Source organism: Acanthochromis polyacanthus, chromosome 7 (genome assembly GCF_021347895.1).
Source record: "Acanthochromis polyacanthus isolate Apoly-LR-REF ecotype Palm Island chromosome 7, KAUST_Apoly_ChrSc, whole genome shotgun sequence".
NCBI classification, from domain to species: Eukaryota; Metazoa; Chordata; class Actinopteri; family Pomacentridae; genus Acanthochromis; species Acanthochromis polyacanthus.
The window spans coordinates 30,995,370-31,015,043 of NC_067119.1; the positions used below are offsets into that span (position 1 = coordinate 30,995,370).

At 39.9% G+C, this 19,674-nt stretch overlaps 1 protein-coding gene across 3 annotated transcripts; it reads left to right on the forward strand.

The window, feature by feature from the left end:
• The first annotated feature begins 93 nt into the window (after positions 1–93).
• On the forward strand, positions 94–19,653 carry ankle2 (ankyrin repeat and LEM domain containing 2). Of its 3 annotated transcripts, none has more exons than XM_051950328.1 (13): positions 94–195; positions 3,878–4,378; positions 5,958–6,152; positions 8,193–8,377; positions 10,302–10,490; positions 10,589–10,711; positions 11,100–11,163; positions 12,820–12,999; positions 13,088–13,190; positions 13,739–13,929; positions 14,167–15,028; positions 15,375–15,506; positions 17,712–19,653. In XM_051950328.1, exons 2-13 carry the CDS (start codon positions 3,889–3,891, stop codon positions 17,920–17,922), a joined length of 2,925 nt encoding a protein of 974 aa, XP_051806288.1. In that variant the 5' UTR covers positions 94–195; positions 3,878–3,888; the 3' UTR covers positions 17,923–19,653. The 3 variants fall into 3 exon arrangements, with proteins under 3 accessions (XP_051806288.1, XP_051806290.1, XP_051806289.1); XM_051950330.1 differs by having other exon boundaries at positions 109–204; XM_051950329.1 differs by lacking the exon at positions 94–195 and adding an exon at positions 2,571–2,709.
• Positions 19,654–19,674: the final 21 nt, after the last annotated feature.

A 19,674-nucleotide genomic window follows, 5' to 3' on the forward strand; every position in this document is an offset into this window, starting at 1 on the left:
TATAGTTTGTGCTCCTTTAATTAGTAATATATAAAAAGCACACTACTTCAGAGATATTTCCAAAGGTATGCGAACATTTCTAAGGTCATTTCATTCAGGCGCTGCCTTAGACGGGATTGGGTCCTCGCTCTGTGCATTTTGAAACCGTCGCGGTGAGAAGACACCTAGCAACAGTAGCCGGGGAGAGAGGAGGAGGTGAGCATGGTACATTTATAATAATCATATTTTCCACTAGCAAAACACTACAGTTAATTTGGGTACATGCTTGCCCTTATATGAACGGCAGGAATACAAGAACTACGCTGTTGCTAACCGGCTTCTTGAGTGCTTAGCTTCTTGCCTTGCTAATTGGCTAATGACTGTTAGCTTGTCTGCCAAACTCAGCTTCCTGGAGTGTACCTTGTAGTTAATGTCATTCCAATTTCCTTTGCTTGCTCCTTTTACTAACAACAGTTCATACAGGCAACTGACGTTTGTTTCTTTTCTTGTACGAGTGTATTTTTTGCTTGCCTGCCTGCATGTCTGACCAAGTTGGCCTGCATACATGATACTGTGATACCAAGAACAGTATTTAGCACCGTCTTTATTCCAACATTATTTTCATAATTCGATAGTTTTATTTATTGTAAATTGACAGATGTATTATTCACCAATAAAGGCTTTACCATAAGTTTGGTAGGTTATCGTTTCCGTGGATTAGTCACGTCTGCTATGGTAGAGCATGATGTAACGTTTAAGTCCTGCGGAAACTACGCTAATATGAGTGGTTTGTTTTTCAGTGTAGTGGCACATCGTTTCAGATTTTTCCTTTTAAGTAGACCACGTTAGACCAAGTCCACATCTAGAACTACTTTATATAGACTGGTCACATCTCGATTAGATTGTCCTACAGAGACTTAATCGTCATTAAAATAGTGACATTTGTGAAAATAAAAAAATGGATGATTTCTGTACTTTTTATTTGTACCAAGTTCATGTCTTAACCAAATGTATGTATACTGATCAAATACGTACCAGATTGTCGTACAGAGGGTAAAGAGTCATTAAAGGACAGACTATGATTTGTGTAACCTGTATTCAGTTTGTTAAAAATTCAACATTGTACCAGGTCCATATCTGAAACCACTGTACAGAGGCTGTTCAGGTCTGCACTACAAAGTTCTTTCGAGGCTAAAGAATCTTTAAAACACCACCTACGATTTGTGATCCTGTTGTTCTTTTTGTAAACATTCAACAAAGCTAGATTTCGCTGCTTATTTCAAATCTGAACAACACTGTCCTTCATTCATATATAAAATCACTATGTATAGACTGATCTGGCCTGCACTAGGTTTTCCTGAACAGACTACATATTCTTTAAAACACAGTCTGTGTTTTGTGAAACCTTTATTCCATTTTTGACAATGCAAAAATTAAGGCAAATTTCACAGTGTATTTTACATTCTCAACTATTTTAGAACTGGTCCACATCAAAATCCACTATAAAATAGCAAATCTGGGCAAGATTCCCATGAAGCAAAAGTTGATTTGTGAAATCTCCATTCTATTTGTGAAAATGTATAAAGCAGAGTTCTCTGCTTTTTGCATAAATGGAAAACAATGGACACAGTCTGGAACTAAGACCACTATAGGTACCAGGTCAAATCTGTATTAGATTGTCCTACAGAGGCTAAAAAGTATTTGCTCTATGATTTGTGAAGCCTTTGTTCTGTTTGTAAAAATGAAAATGAAAGAAAACTAGATTACACCAGGTCCATATCTAAAACTACTGTTTTTAGACTGATCAAATCTGCCAAATTCTTCTATAGATGCTAAAGGGTCCTTAAAACATAGCTTCTCATTTGTGAAACCTTGCATATGCCAGATTCAGATCTAAACCGATACATTGAGAGGTCAAATATGCAATTAATCGTTCTACAGAGGATCAAGAGTCTTTAAACCGTAGTTAATGATTTGTTCAACTTTTATTGCATTCCTCAAAATGTAACAAAGGGAGATTTCAAAGCCTTTTTGCGCGTCTTGACCGCATTAAACAAGGTCCAGATCCTCAACCACTGTATATAGACAGAACATATCTCCAGTAGATTGCCCTACAGAGGCTATATAGTCATACACAGTCTATGGTCTGAAACCTGTCTTCTATTTGTGGGTTCTGTATGTTCAAATAGTCGATATTTAGCATCTTTTTTTGCAAGTAGACCACATAGACAATGTCCAGATCTAAACCCAGTGTACAAACTAGCCATATCTGGGCCGCTCTGTCATGACGCTGTTTGCCCCAACACGTGGACAACTGTGTGTCGAGTCGTCTGAGTGATATTTTATAGTTGATGCAACTGAATTACCATAATACAAAACAAAACTGTAGTGTAGAATGAGTTCAACATTGACGTCCTTCAATACCGTGGCACAACCAGTTTACGCTACCTTGTAATTTTTCTACTTTGCTGCATCTTGTGGTCCAGAGACAAAAGCGATAAATCGCCTTGTGATTGGCGCATGTCACCTTCAAGTCGCCCAGTTGTGAAATTTTCCACAAGTCTTGAATGCAGCGTGCGCCCTCCCTTGAAATTGAGCATGCGCAGAACACGTTGTAAACAATGAGACTATTCCAGACCGTCTCCAGCTTTGTGTCTATCCAACAGTTTATCTGTGCAAAACTAAACTATTTCTAATAGCTCTGCGTACATACAATAAAAATGTTCCTCGGTAAGTACAGGCACATATCCGTTACTAGATGTCATCGCGTACACTTGGATTTTTATCGGGTCATCACCACGAAGACGGATCAAATTTGTTACGTTACAGCCCGAAAACCCACCTCGTATGACATACTTGGGCGTGACAGCATGCGAATGAACAGACTAATATTGTTATTCTTTGACCAGTTTTCTGCTTATGTGTATTCATCAGTGTTATAACGCAAATTGTGTGCTTTCCTCTGACCATGTACATCTTTATCTGAGCAGTTTCCCTCTTGCTAGCTTTGCCAGGCTCACTCCCCGGCTTCTAAGGCTGACTTGATGGTTAGCAAGCTAGCTAGCAGATGCTAGTCCAACATTAGTGTCGTTGGTTCTGATAAAGTATGATAGCTCAAAATATAAAATTATTATTGTGGGCATATGTAGCAACAATAGCACAGGTTTTCGTTCATTGACATTTTTGAGTTTATGTAAAACTTTCTAGCACTTGGGCACACACTAGCTACGTAATACTAGATTTATTTAGCCTACGTGGAAATGTCTGGCACCTAAAGGAAAAGAAATATTTGTTGGTCAAATCAGTGCTTATTATTTCTTACAACTTGTGACTGCTTGTATTAATAGGATAGGTGAGGCTTAATTATAATGTGTACACAGAAATTGAAATTACTTGTATTCTACATTATTCAGGATTGCATTTGAGACTAATGTTCTGCTAATCTCACTTTGATCTCACCTGGTTCAAACTATAGTACAAATACAGTTTTTCTGACTGTATGGTTGTATATTTTCTTTAGTAATGGTAGCAGTGCTGAATGTAAGGGAGAAGAACATTAGCAAAACCAGAAGACTTTATGATAATTGTATATACATACAGTATTAATGTAAATATGCCCAATTTATGTGTTATAGTGTAACTGAAGCTATTTTTTTTAATTCAACATTCAAAAGTTTTGAAGAAAGCATTCTGAAAAAAATCTGACGTACTAATTGTGCTTAGTATTAATTAAGACGACAAAATTGTATATTTTGATTCTTGATTTGTCTAGTGAAACAGAAAAAGTCTCAAACACTAAAAAGAGTCTACTGCTTAGTATCATGTTTCCCTACATGGTGGTTGTGTCATTTATTCAGAGCTGCTCGTCATAATTACTGAGGTGTGTGTTGTGTTGCAGGGAGCTGAAGCATGGAGGCGGTTCTGAGCAGGTTGAGGGGGCTGAGTGCCGATGAACTGATCGAGGAATTTGCCCGAGCAGACCTCAAGTGCGGACCCATCACATCTACTACCAGAGCCATCTATGAGAGGAAGTTGGCCCGAGTTCTGGCTGGACCAGAGAGCGATGAAACGGACAGCGGCTCCTCAGCAGGCGTCTCGGGCAGTGCGGCTGACCACGTGAAACCTGTGTCATGTGCCACTTCAGCAGCTACACACGCCACAGTGGCAAAAAGCAGCAGCAGCTCCTCCGAGGCAGCCGGCGAAGAGTTGGACTTTGGCTATGGTGTGGGTCTCAACCCTCCAGAGGAAGATGATGTCTTAGTACAGACGACTTCGAACAGCTCGACTGAGGCCAGTAACTCTCAGTCCAAAACGGAAACTCCTTCCAAGCCAGCACAAGTGTCCCCAACCTTTTATTATGGAGTATGTCCACCGTGGGAAGATGTCTTGTCTAGAAATGGTAAGAGAAACTCAGCTTGTTACAGGTTCAGATATTGCATGATATTGAAAAAAATGACTCTATGATGGTTTCCATATATTGCAATATTAAGATATAGGAATTTTCACCAGATGACTCGAATAACTTCGTAAAGAATTAACCATGCCAGAATGATTTGGGTGATTTAGTAGAGAGGCTTTCTACAGAGAAAGTAAAAAATAATGTTCACTCAGCTGGAAACAAAAGGAATGTTTCATATTCTGAGACGAGTGTATGGCATTCAAAATATTTTTTGTTCTCCATGACATTTATATCTGACTTTGCACTTGTACAGAACTTTGTGGTGCTGATTGAAATGGTCAGGCTAATTAGTTCGTTAGTGTGGTCATGTGTAGTGCAAGACACTACAACAGAGTGCCTGTTTATGGTCAGCATCAACTCTTTTGTTGTCGAAATGCTTTCACACAACTGCCATTACATTACTTTTTCACAACCAAATCTTTCGTTTCAGTGTTTCTCTCCTGTTCTTTGCTCATTTTGCTGCATACATGTGGAGTATACATGTCCACAAACAATGTGACTTGTGGATAAAGGTTTTTTTTGTGAGAATACCACTCAAGAACCCTTAAATCAGGCTGATTTGTGTCCTATCAGACAGACCAGTTTTGTAGATTAGTCATTAGTTTTCTTTTGTCATTGAGCAGCATAAAAGTTGAGCATGATGTGTTTGAGATAATTTGCTTTCTTATTTGATCTGTAAAAGTAGTTTTAAAATGGCAAAGCAGACACTACCACTGCTCAGTTGGTCACCTACTACAAAAGGCTCATTGATGTAGATCAGTAAAATCTTTTTTGTTAACAATAAATAAATACTTTGCATTTCCACATTGGCAGTTGCAACATAACCTCATTCAGGCAATATCATTAGGGCCTAAAACTCAAACAAGCATAATTGTTCACCACACAGTCACTAACATATACTGAATAGATACCTTACATGTAAAGTAACACAATAATATAAATATTTTAGCAGTATGAGCCTTTTTTCAGTTGTTTTAAATCTACGGTGTTTCTTAAGGCTGTGAAGGATTTTTTTTTTGGTAAGTTTAACTTCTGGCTCTTAGTAACTCGAGGCTAAAGCCCCTTTTAACAGATAATCATGTTTTTTGTCTATTTCTGTCTACTGTGTCTGTATTTGTTTAGGAGCTTGCTGCTGTAGTCTGACATAAATGTTTGTTTGTTTAGCGAGTGAAGGCATTTGTTTCTATTTTTTGGTGGTAAACAGCAGGGTAGTTGAACTGCCGAGCTCTCTGGAACAGAGTAATGATCTAAATTAATCTTAAGCTACCACAAAAAAAAAAATCAATGCCATTAATGTTAATCGGTCAGGGCAGGCTTTTATTGCAGCTGCTAAAGTAGATCCTCATCAAAATATGACTAGACAGAAAAGAAAAGAAGAAAAAACACCTTCAACAGTAGCTTCAAAACCACATTAAGATACAAGTAAATGAAACAAAAAAGGTCTGCTACTTGTCACGTAAAAAATTTAAATTGAAACAAAAAACAATTTAGAATTTTTTTGTTTGTTTTCTCTCTGTAGAGGGAGCACATGTATACACGGATAAGAAAGATGCCCTTCAAGCTGTAAAGATGATGAAGGGAGCCCGCTTCAAACCCTTTCCCAACCGTGAGGATGCTGAGAAGTTTGCTAAGGGGATCTGTGACTATTTTCCCTCTCCCAGCAAATCTACACCCTGTGTGTCTCCTATAAAACCAGGCCTGGTCATGAGTAAAGGTAAGTAGATAAAATGAGTTTGGCTTCTCGTTTGTAAGGGCGCTAATCAGTGCCCTCTGTTGGATTCTGTCCGGGTTTCATCATCATCCTCTGGGTCATGTTGTTCACCAGCATTCAAGGTTGAGTAAACTAGTCTGTTGATATTTAAACTCAACAGACGAACAAACAAACACACTCCTCCTTTTATTGCTATTTCACAATTATAGTTTCCTAAATTCATGGACGCACATTGCCATAGTGACAACACTAACAACTCCTCTTATCCTATAGCTAATGTGTATGGATTCATAGAGCTGTACTGTGTCACATACTCTGCTTGTGAACAAGCATTAAACACCACCTGTGGGTAGTTGGCTAAAATAGTGCTGTGTGGATCGTCTGAGCCACGTGCTTTCTTTCCCATTTACAGAGCCAAGACTTTGTATAGACACTGAACTTTTTTTGTCAGTGCTCACTAGGGCCAGACAATGTGGGAACAAGAACTGCAATTTTTCTGACAGATATAACAACTGAAGTTTTTCATTTCAAGCCTCAGTGCAGTATTCACTGTGTAATATTTAAAATTTGGAGTTTTACCACTATCAGTAAAACCGTTAACACAACAGTCTAAATGCTGAGTCATATGTGCTGCAAAATGTAATGCAGGCTGTCAGTCGAACTGCAGTGTGCTTGAACCACATAGCATACATAAAATAAAATTGAATTACAATATTACTCTCAATATTTAATAGCCACACCTCCATATATCCAAAATTGTGAGCTTTGCAATTTGCTTGAATTAATTGTTCAGCCCCAGAACACACACAGAGTGCACTAGCCTAGCCGCGCTAGACAACCCACGGCAACGAATTTAATTCTCTGCCAGGGTGGGTCTAGTTACCCTCCATAAGGCTCGAGGCTGGATGCTCCTAAAACTGGCCGGACCAATCACCATGAAGTGTAGAGTCAGAAGGCGGGCGTAACGAAGTGACGACAGAGGCGCGACGATTCTGACAGAAACAACCGGCGCACAATAAACAGTTATCTTTCGACTCGGCTTTGGCCACAGCCCTTAAAGATTTGAAGCTAAAATTCAACTTGAAAGATAAACAAAGGACGGCACTGAAGTGTTTCATTGAGAAGAAAGACGTATTTGGAATTATGCCGACGGGATATGGCAAATCCTTAATATACCAGTTGGCTCCGCTGGTTGGGAAGCTAATGGGACTTAGCCACAATCCGCCGGCGCTCTAGGAACTACATCAGCCTATTCGTTGCACTGATTGGTTGTATACCTACCCAATTGCTGCGGAGTGATTTGAAAGACAACCTTTTAGCCCGCCTCCCTCCCTGTCGAGCGGTCCTAGACCCTTGCGTCTTCACAACATGGGTCTAGCGCGGCTAGGCTAAGAGTGCACAGGACAGCTAGTGGGACCAAAAGGAAGCGATACCCAGTAAATATGACAAAAACTGCATTGGGTCATAATGGCCTAATCTACCTTGCATTGTCATGTATTGCTTCATAAAGAAGTGAAGAATTTAGCAAAAACAGATAACTCCATTTTAGAAATTTTCAGAAAATTTATTTTTTTTAAAAATTGTTTACTTGAGATAATAACAATAATAATTTATTTTTTCTCTATTTTGTCATGTATTTTTCTACCGGGTCAAATCCACTCAACTTCAGTTTGATTGATATTATCTGAAGTAAACGATAAAAGAAAATGTTTTCTGAAAATTTATCAAAACGGAGTTATCTGTTTTTGCAAATCAACTCTTCAAGTGTATCCACCTTTTTTCTCCCTTTACTTGAAGTTCTTTTTTGAGCCACTCGCTGTGGTAATGAGAATGTCATTCCTTAAAGGTTTCTGTTTCACTTTGATATCATGACACACAGCAAAAAATTAAAAAAATGCAGACTACAGACCAACCTGTTATCTCAGTCATAGTTTGATGTTGGTGTCTAGAATAGTATTTGGTGGTAGTGTTTTTATTTATTTTTTTCTCTTTTCTTTCAACAGCAGAGCTTATTGTTCACACTCTTCTTCCTTTTCACACCAGAAAACGTGGAGGTTGATGCCATCAACAGGGAGCGAGCAAACAGTTTCAAGAGTCCACGCAGTCAAGACCTGACAGCCAAATTAAGGAAAGCTGTGGAAAAGGGCGACGAGTCAGCTTTCAGTGACCTGATCTGGAGCAACCCGCGCTATCTTATTGGCTCAGGGGATAATCCCACTATTGTGCAGGTGAGAACATAAAGTTGATGTTTTGATGTATGCAGTCACAGATAGACTTGTAATTTCATGAGCCAGTCTTCTAAATTTAGGATATAAACATGGAATGCAGACTGGAATTAAGATGCAGCATTGTTTCAGCTAGGTGTTTCATCTGGATGTTTATGTGTTCTAGGAATGCTTCTGAAGACTTTTGACTGTAAAAATCCTCAAAAATGATTTGTTGCAGCCTGTTATAGAGGAGTTCTTTCTGAGAATCCTCTTCCTCTGATATACACATCAGGCAATGGGATTAATGTTGATGTGAGTTATGGTCAACAGCATTGTAAATGTTCAACAGTGACGTGAGTTCACTGGGTTTGTGTCTTATCTCCAAATATATTTAACTTGTATATGGGTGATATGTCAATGCAGTTAAATGGGTATTACACAAGACGCATAGGATAAGATAATCCTTTATTGCTCCACACACCAGAGGAAATTTCCATTGTTACAGCAGCAACGTCTTTCTCTGCAGCGCTGAACGTATGCATAATATTAATAATACCAACAATATGTACAATATATGCAAATATGAAAATGAATAAATGCAGTATTACTACACTGTAAACAACAGAAAAATAAAGTGGCTTGTGGAATAAATGTAACTGTAAAAGTGCAAAAAAATGTTGTGTAGGTTTTGCCATGTTTTGAGATCCGGCTTATGTTAACATCAGCCAGTGATGCTGATGTTGTACAGTCTCACAGCAGATGGTATAAATGACCTGCGATAGTTAGTAGTGCTTTGATCAACCACCTTTGGAAATTATTTGGCCATTTTCCGTCTCCATAGTGCTGATGTCCAAGAGTTATTGAGATTTTGCTCATTGTTTGGTATCAATTTTCACATAAAATGTGATGCAGATATTGGAATTGTTAGAAATTAAGGCGTAATATTGGTATTTCATAATTCCTTACATCTGGTATTGCCTTTAAGGTGTGTGAATGGATGATGGATTTAGGCCATTACATAAATAGTGATCTTTCAGATGATACCGATAGTTATAGACAGTGTTGCAAATTATACAAACAAGCAAAAATGTAAGAAATTAATGTACAGTAACTGTGAAAACCAATAATTTTAAATGTTTCTTTACCCACAAAGGATATTGACTCACATTAACTTACAATGACAGCATGAGAGGCCATAGAAGTTAAAGTGCAAACAAAATGTTTGATAATGTTAGTGTATCCTCCTGGTCTGCTGTAATACTAAGTTTCATATCGTGTTTATACGTTATGTAAATCCACATAGTGGCATTGTCTTGGCTTTCACTCATTATGAACTGAGCTCTGTGAGGTTCAACTCCAGTAAGTGGAGACCTGTCTGTGTTTGTGAATATCTGATCATTGTATATTATTTTACTATTTTACTTTTTTCTTGTTTTTTGATTTTATTATTCATTATTCTATTGGCCCTCCATCAGATATGTTGTTCATAAAGTTTGAATTGAATTGAGCTTGTTACCATGGAACAGTTACGGTCTCACAAACTCTGGAAACTCTCGCTATTAATAGAGAAGCTTAGGCTGACTTGGAGCAGTTGTCATTTGTTAGTACATGTACATCTTTTCCATGTCGGCGTCAACCTTCCAGCTACTGCCCGTGTAATGTAGAAATACATTCCTGAAAATCTTTCTCTGTTTTGTTTTAAATTCAATGGATTATGTCCGTCTTTAAGCCAGTTTAATGCCACCATTGTAAGTAACTGTTGTTTCTTAAGCCCCCTGATATTAAATGTACAATCAGCAGAGGGTGATAAATCCTTAAATTCAGCAGATGAAGTTAAGGCCAGGTGCTGCTTTTGGACAAAATTAAGCACCCTTTCCTGCTGACAACAGATTAAAGAGGATTATGCTCTGATCATACGGTTGTTGTTTTTGTTTTGTGCGTTCAGGAGGGCTGCCGGTACAATGTCATGCACGTGGCGGCGAAGGAGAACCAGGCAGGGATCGCTCAGCTGCTGCTGGATACCTTGGAAAACCCAGAATTCATGCGCCTCATGTACCCAGACGACCAGGAAGTCATGCTGCAGAAACGTATCCGCTACATTGTAGATCTTTACCTCAACACTCCAGATAAGGCTGTCAGTACTAACCAGCTAAACCAGATCACATTCTTTCCGTATGTTGTCGTTGGGCTGTGTCCATGTTATTTCTTTCTTTTTCTTTCGGCATGTTTCAGGGCTTCGAAACACCACTTCACTTTGCCTGTAAGTTTGGGTGTCCAGATGTGGTCAATGTCCTGTGCTCGCATCCTGACATCGATAAGAACCGGAAGAACAAGGATGGCCAGAAGCCTAGTGATGTAAGGATTTATATTTGGAACCTTAATTACATTATTCACAGATACTGTACATACAGAGTAAGAAAATATTTAGCGTAGTCTGGGTTGTTGTTGTCGAGGGTTAAAGCTCAGGAAGGAGTAAGTGCATATAGTTATGGGAGCTGTCAAGCAGCTGCTTTACCTTGCACATTGCGGATGAACGCTGCCATCCTGGCTGTAGCTGCTGAGGGAGGTGCAGTTTTGCTCACTCAGGTTTTTAAGCTGTGACCTTTTAACTTGCTTTTGAAATCTTTTGGCAACAATCACTCGCTGAACATTGTAAGCTAAACTTAGATGCGCAAATTCCTTCCAGCAACAGCGGCATGTCTGTACATGTATCGTTATTTTTTTGTTTTCTTTCTTTCCACAGCTTATTTGTAGCAGGAAAAATAAAACGGAGGAAGTGAAAAGCAAGATAAATGACTACTTGGAAGGTAAGGATAGGTACATTTTAGCTAACATTAAAAGTTTGTGTTTCTATTCTCCCCAGTTTCCTGAAGCACACTCCAGGGCCCTTTACAGTGTATACACTCAGAGTGGTCTGGTAAAAAAGAGACAGCATCACATGTTATAGTTTAAATCTGGCTTTGGTTTGTGATCGTGTCATTCATGTTGGCTCATAGTAAGAACTGGATATGAGCTGGTTTAAATGGGTTACTGTGATTGAATGGGGTACTTATGAATAAACTGCTGCTGAACGTCATTCAGAGTTGTAAAGAAGTTGATCTGACAGTTGCAGTGTAAGACCAAGTGATTTTGTCATGTGAGCATGGTTGGCATGAAGTTCTGCATACTGTGTCTCTGCTCTGGGGTTAAATTGGGACAGAGCCCTCCAAGCTGAGCTCCGCCTTCTGATTTCCAAATCACATCCTGCTCAGCTTCTCCTGCAGAATCACAGCATCATCAGCTCCCACTCAAATCTTAAAAACTCCCATCAAAATTTCACCTTCCCTTTTACTTTATCACACACCTGCATCTCACAGTATCAGGCTCCACACTGTGGTTAGACAGAGAGGCTGTGTGCAGTTTACACTGGTGGCACCAGCGGTGCTCACTTCAGTAATTATTTGTATTTTCTGCTATGCTGTTGTGATTGTATGTAGTCCTATTAACATAAATACTTTTCTGCAAGCTAACAATTGAACTGTTTTGTATCACAGTTTCTACGGTGAAATTGTTGAGAACAAAGCAGTCATGCTTGGAAAGAACTGAATATTTTTCATTTCTAAATGTAGTTTCCTCTGAAATATTTAGGTGTATCAAGTAGATTACAGGGAAGTTTCACAACAATCATTTTTGCGCTAGTGGTATTACAGACAAGAACTGATCTGACTATGTTTATTTTGTGTTTTGTAATTTCTTTTGGAACCATGAAGTTAATGCAAGTCACAGTACTATTAAAAATATAGACATCTAAAATCATGGTCTGCGACTGCATTGTTTGGAATTAGCTGTGCTTTATGGTGATGAATGCTTTTTTTTCCCTTCAAATCGATTTTAGATTTTGCTTCATTGAAATTACTAAAAGGTACAGAAAGTAACATTAAAATAAAGATAAAAAACAAGAAAGTAGGTATCTTAGTAGTATCTGGTTATTTAGAGAGTGAGACACATGACTGAAATTTCACTAAATGGAAAAAAGTTTTTTTAGTTTTAAAAAAATGTTGTTCAGAGAATTCAACTGCAAAATCTGTTTACAAAAAGAGTCACTATTACTCTGGACAATCCATACTACAAGTTCAGTTTTTGCTGGAACTCCTTTCTTAAAAAAGAAATCAACCGTATATCTACTGTCTGCAGTTTGGTCCAGTGAGTCCTGATCTCACTGGACATGGTTCCCTTCCTTACCACTTGCAGTTTTACCCCTGCCTTTAGTTGCTGTCCTGTGGACAGACCGACAGCATGGTATGCAACGGCCATTAGGCAAGACACACAATTAGATTTTGTGCTGAAGTACAGTCTCAGCTTAAGGTTTGATTCCCACTGGTGCCAGCTTCACAAAAATGTATGCAGCCATGATCTGTAAAGTGTTGGGATGAAAGTCATGTACATTGAGCATGTTATCTAAACTTTCTGTTGTTTATTTACAGATCGCTGCTATATCCCTTTGCTGAGGGCAACCGACAACACCTCTCAGCCCATTATTGGTGCTCCATGGTCACCTGAATCCTCAGAAAGTCTCTCGCTAATCCAGCGACACACAAGAAGCCCCATGGATCCCGTGATGGCCGTCACAGCCTTTGCTGGCCCACTGAGCCCTTCTAAAGCAAGTTCTTTAGCTGATAAACTGCCTGAGTTTCTCAGAAGCACCATCGAATCACTTAGTGACAGATCATGTTGTCCGTCTTCTATAGGCAGATGACTTTCGTCGGTCCTGGAAGACGCCACCCAGAGACCGAGCAGAACTGTTCCACCACATTCTGAAGTCTGATCCTGACCGAGGGGCAGAGAGAGTGGGCAGGTACGTCCAAAACCTTACTCTGCTTGTATTTGTCTCTTGAACCGTAATGGGTATTAATGGATACCAGATTGATATATTTGATAAACTGTATGTAGTTCACTTTTTTGTCCAGTATCGATCAACATGACACATCCTTATTGCCAGTGAATGACAGACATACACACACACTGAACGTTTCAACATGCTTCTACCATGTTCTGAGGCTGAGTGAATGTGCTCGCTGTAGTTAATTATTATCAACACAGACTTGCCAAAATTGCACTGACTCTTAAATAAATAAGCAAACACGCTTAGAGTTGTTTTCACAGCTATCTTTAGCTAAAAGATGATGGTTTATAGAGCCTGATGATGAGTGAAAACACACTCAATAGTCAACACAGTCAGTACTCATGCTATGACTATTGTTAATGTTTGCCAAAAATGAGATCTTTGCAGCTCATCCTGCCCCAAATTTTGCCCTTCTTTTATGACACCTCTGTGGACATAACAAAAACAAACTGTTATTATAAGGTGTAATTATCTAAGTGATAATCATCTTCTATCTACAGAGATCTTGCTCATGAGATGGGCCACCCCTGGGCCGAGTACTGGGACTTCCTAGACAGTTTTGCGGATTTGTCCTCGGCTGAGGGACTTCGCAAACTGGAGGAGTACCTGAGCAAGAAGGATTTCAGCCCACGGACTCATGAAGAAACAGGAGAGAATGAAACCAGCAACAGGTTCAAAACTCCTTCTCCAGGTACCTTCTCCTGCTTTTTATCAAGGAATTTGTAAGTTCTCATTTCATACCATCCTCTGACTAATTTTATTTGGCACTGCAGTGTAACCTGCATAAAGCTCTTAGACCTAGCCTCTTGTCATAAATGAAATGAACAAAGAATTTTGCAAAGCTTCATTTTGAGTCATCTAAAGGATTCCACTGAAATAATGACTAGTTTACCTGTCTGCCTTGGTTATTCTTTGTTCTTGATTGCAGGTAAGCCCAAGAAGTTCTGCAATTCCATTTCTGTCGGTGCCTTCCTGGACGAGGGTGATGATATCAGCCTTGAGGAGATGAAGAACCGTCAGAACGCAGCACTCACCAGCATCACCTCCTCTGCTGCATCCAAGGACGTTCTGAAGGGAGCTGTGGGTGGCCGTGAGTTCCACATTGCACTGCACCACCGCGGGGCCGACCTGATTGAGACCGCCGCTGAGCAGGACCTGCTTTGCTGCTGCAACGACGGCCTCCTGTCACCTGGTGTTGTCTGCAAAAACGGAGTGTGCTCCTCCGCCAGAGATAGGACTCACAATGGAGACAAGGTGTCCCCACGCACCTCCCCGTCCTCCTCTTGCCTGCTGTCGCCTATCTCCAATCTCATGGTGGAGTTTGAGCGCATGTCACTGCAGGAGCCGCTGGACAGTCCCACCAGCTGCAGGGAGAGGAGGAGCAGTGGTGGGAGCCGCCACAGGGAGGTCCGGGACTCTTACAGCTCCTCCTCAGCCACAGACCTGAGCTCCGGGCTGAACCGCCTGTCTCTTGGTCACAGCAGTCAGGATGGGGAGGCCATGGATGGGCCGGGCTGGAGAACAGAGGCAGTAGGTACAGAGGAGAGGCGCAGCAGTGGCAGCTCTGAGGAGTACTTTGAAGCAGAGGAGAGTCTGGAGGTGCTCGGTAGGACTAGGGGGTCTGTGTCGGGGGTTCGCAACTTCTGCGCTAGGTCCAAATCATGGGATCATGGGGGCAGGGACCTGAGCAGCTCAGGATCCTCTGGGTCCTCTTATAAGTCCTTAGATAACTCCCATGAGTTCCTACCCAGGACCCCACCGCACATTAGAAGAGGACTTTTTATTGACGGGTGAGTCACACTTGTTTCTCTACAGAGAGTTGTCTTAGATGTCTGAGAATTTTCAGCCAGTCAGATAGAAAATGTCCCAGTTAATATTTTACAAGTCAGAATCTTTAGGCTAAACAGTCAAATTTATATGTAATAAGTATGAACAGTACGTAGTGTATCTGATTGTTTTGGGGCTGTGTAGTCTTTATGTCTAGTCCAGACAAGCATGCTGCAACACCTCCTGACTCACATTCCTGTTAGCGCAACGTCACACGCAACCAGTTACAAAAGACTCCATTTATGAGTTACTGTTCTGAAAACATTTCATCATAATAATGCTGTTGATTTATCTTCTGGGCTTTTACAGGGATTCACCAACTAAATTGGACAGAGAGGTCTTGTCAGCAATAGAGGCCATCGACATCGATCCCCAGAAGTATCCTAGTATTCATAAGTGGAAGAGCACAATGAAGTCGTACTCTGCCTCAGACATGCAGAGGTTAGTAGGCATGGATGCTGTTTCATTGCAGTGTTTGTACTCCTCTTTTAGTAGTCGACTAATTTTTTACTGTGTATTTGATCCTGTCCAGGTACAAAAAGTGAGTTTTCTCTGAGTGGCACAATACACAGTAATAAATATTTACTGTGTAGGGAAACATTTCATTTTCAGATTTAATTTGGAGAAGTGAATGGACTCTTTTCATGATATTTGTAACTATACTGACACATGTGCAGTCTTACAAATACTGGCATGCTAACCTTTACGATCTCTTAAATATTTATTTGCTTATAGAAATAAATCAAAAGGCAATGTTCAGACTAGGCTTTGGTGGTATCCTGGTGTTATTCTATACCTGGATGTTTAGAAACTGCAAGGAGATGCTCATCTTTCTCTTTAACTCATACGAAGACGCCATATTGCAGTGATGCATTGTTGATTATTACTTAGGAAGTGTTTGCCAGAATGCACTACAAGCAGGGCCATTTTAAGTTAACCGTGCATTATGTGTAACTGTAGCAGCTGAGCACAGTGCAGGTTAAATTCATCAGTCACATTACCTGCTCTACTCACAGGCTGCAGCCATTTATAGTAGAAACTGTATCTGTGGGTTACTTTGAAAATGCAGACCATCTACAGCAGTGGTTCCAAACTCATTTTAGTTCAGGGGCCACATTCAGCCCAGTTCGATCTCGGGGTGTGTTGGACCAGTAAAGTCAGAGCATAATGACCCATAAATAACCACAACTCCAAAGTGTCCCTTTGTTTTAGTGCAAAAAAGTGAATTCTGAAAATGGTCACATTTAAGAGACTTTTTTTTTTTTTTTTTTTACAAAACATTATGAATAACCTGAAATTTCTTCTGAAAAATAAGTTCAATTTCAACAACATTATGCCTCAGTTTATCCTTTACACTTTGCAACTTACAAAGACACAAAACATCCAGTCATCTGGAACTGACAAATCAGACAAAATATTACAAAAATGAGACACAAAACGACAAAAGCAAGCAAGAAATAAAATGACAAAAAAAATGGACGAACGACACAAGCGAGACAAAAATGATGAGCGAAACAAAACGACAAAAAATAGACAAGTGACGCAAGCAAGACAAAAAGAAAACAAAACAACAAAAATGTTAAATAAAATGACATAAACATGAGACGTATAACAAAAGTCAGACAAAAAAAGACCAAAAGACAACAAAAACAAGACAAAGTATTACAAAAGTGAGACACAAAATGACAAAAGAACAGTGAGCAATCTAGTATTTTACTTTATGATCAATGCAGCTTGTCATGGCCTAGAAATTATTTTAAATTTATAGTTTTACAAATTTACAATCTGCAGTTTATGGCTTTTCTGTAATTTTTGCACTTTACAAAGTCGTCCCACGGGCTGATTGGACCCTCGAGTGGGCCAGTTTTGGCCCGCGGACCGCGTGTTTAACTCCCCTGATCTACAGCCAGAGCTTGAGAGGATCTGCACCTTCTAGTACATGTGTGTCAGAGACAGTAACAGTGAGCAGTAGAGGAGGTGGACTAGTAATCACAGCTTAGTCTGTTGCATGCAGTGTTTCTTTAAGTTAATAGTAACTTAGTCAGAACACTGCTTTTCTACTTTTTAACTCAAACCTTTCACAATTTTCATCAAGCTTACCCAAACCCTTCCAATCTATGAGTTACGAGTGAAGTCAGTGAAGCAGCGGGTTGCCACATATAACTTTACTTTACGGTGATTTCTTCCAACCACAGAGCACTTTATTAGATTCTTTTAGTGAACTCCTAGTCTGCCACCACCACCTGTTCATCATCTCAGTTCACTGATGTGTTTGTATCTCCTCGGCAATGAGTCTCATTGGTTTAGCAAGAATCTATGAAAGAAGGTAAGAGCAGACGGTTACATTCAGGTTGTAATTCATTTACACTGCCCTGAAGAAATGGTAATTCTTATCAGCCATCTGTTTTTCAAAGTAGAGAGCCTGATATGTGACTTCTCTCAAAAAAAAAGACTTTATTACAGTTTAAAACTGTCTGTTACATGTTGTAGATTGTCTTGCTTCTCTTTCTCGCCCTACTCCAAAGTAGCCTTAAAGCTCATCAGTCAGGTTCAATCTTTTCAAGCAGTAGCATCAGTTCCAGCAGACTCCTCTTCATATAAAGTTGTAAATGTGACTACTGACTGGTGTTGATGTGTATTGTCTAGCTGGCCTAGCCCTGCGGTGGTAAAACCTCGACTCAGGATGCAGCAACAGACTCCCGGCTCCCCCATCAGCGGCCTGATGTCTCCCACCGGTCGCTTCAGTCCTGCCCGGCACGCTGCCTCACCAGATTTCAGCCCCAGCCGTTACAGCCCTGCCAATGTTAGCTACATCCAGCGCATCCGCCTCAAGCACTTGAACGAGCCACCGGTCTAACTGCCCCCGCCCACCCCCACCCCTCCCCTACTTCTACACCGCGGCCATACCCTCTCCAAGTCCTGCCTTCCTTCCCCACTACAAACCCAGCTGCACCCAGGTGGTCACACCAGAGCTCAGAAACCACAAACCTAACAGAAATATGCACAAGTGTCTGGAAGATTTGTATTGATTATGTATGGTACTACTCCTATGTAATACAGGAATCCTCATCACGTTGGGTTGTGATGTAAACTCAAGACTTTAAAAAGGAAAAAAAAGAAACCTTGATAATTTATGTACTGTATGGGTGTGGACCACGTGGAATTGATGGTAATGTTGTTTGTGGCAAGTGTGAAGCACCTGTATCGAAGCCTGAATCAACTTTTTTTGAATATCGTGAACACAAGCCACACTCCCCAAAGTTAGTTGGTCACTAAAACTTCAGTGTGGAACCCTCAACAGGATTCTGTCACTGAAGGTGTTCTTAAAAAAAGTAAAATGTTAATATTTTAAAAATTATTTTTTGTATGTTGGTCAGTAGCACAAAAATTAAATGTTTTTATTAATGGTGTTAAAACCGACTGCCATTTCCTATGTTTATCCTCAGTTCAGGAATTGCCTTAATTTTCTGAAGTGATGGACCAGTTCTCCATGTTTTTATTTTGTTCTTAAATAAATGCATACATTTTCCATCTTTTCTTGGTGGTTCCTGGACATGTCTTGACTTTTCCTTTCTGCCACTATCGGCAGCCTTAGACAGTGCAATTTTTTTTTCCTCTGAAATATTTGATCACAAGCGTCTCCCACAGTGTATGAATGACAAAACACACCCATCAGTAAAGTATTATTTTAAATTTGACTTGTCTGGGCTGAACTGTAAAGAAAAAAAGCTTGGTCCGATATCACTTTAAAGCTATATTAAATGATTTTTAACCACTAGGGGGCAGAAAGACTCCAAAACTAACTCAATAGCAACAAAACCCTGATCTATTTACTAGCTTACTATGGCCTATTATGACCATCTTGTTAACAAACAGAAACTGCCTTACGCTTACAGAGAACACAGCTGATTAGTAGAAAGCTGCGTCGAGTCGGAAGCTGATTCCAGTGGGATTAGCACTACTTGCAACCCTTTATACATGACGAGAAGTAATTTGATTCAGTGTTAATTTCAAAAATAGTGCTTAATAGAGCTTTATTGCCCAAAGTTGCGTGTCATTAATATATTGGGTGCTTCAAATTGGCTTACAGTAATCCCATGTACATACGTCAGGTTCTTGCAGTTAAGTCTAAAGGTGGAACGTGCAAAAACCTGCTGTATCCAAACTGTGTAGGATGGGAAGAAATTTACTGCTGTACGAGGGCTCCTCAGCTGTATCTAGGATGAAAAAAGCCAATTATCTTAACTAAGATCGCCACTCTACTTAGGTTGAAGGAAACAAGTGTTCTGAATGTAATTTTCTTTTATTCTTTTGGTGAACTTAACCTTTATCCGAGAGCACAAACTACTTCACTGAGAAGATTGTATCGTCATCCTCGTGCTCTCAGATGACAACAGATCTAATTCTGGTCTCTGAATGTTTATGAATGTGGAACTTTGCAAAAATGCACCTAAAAAACTTAAAACATGCTTCTTGTGCTTTTAGCATTCTGTGCTTTATTAAAAATTAACTTTCATGGTGACTTCTTTCTGTATGTCTAGACCTCATTTGCTTTCCAACTAATCAATAAAACATCACTCCTACTTTACCGTCGGTGTGTCAATGTGCT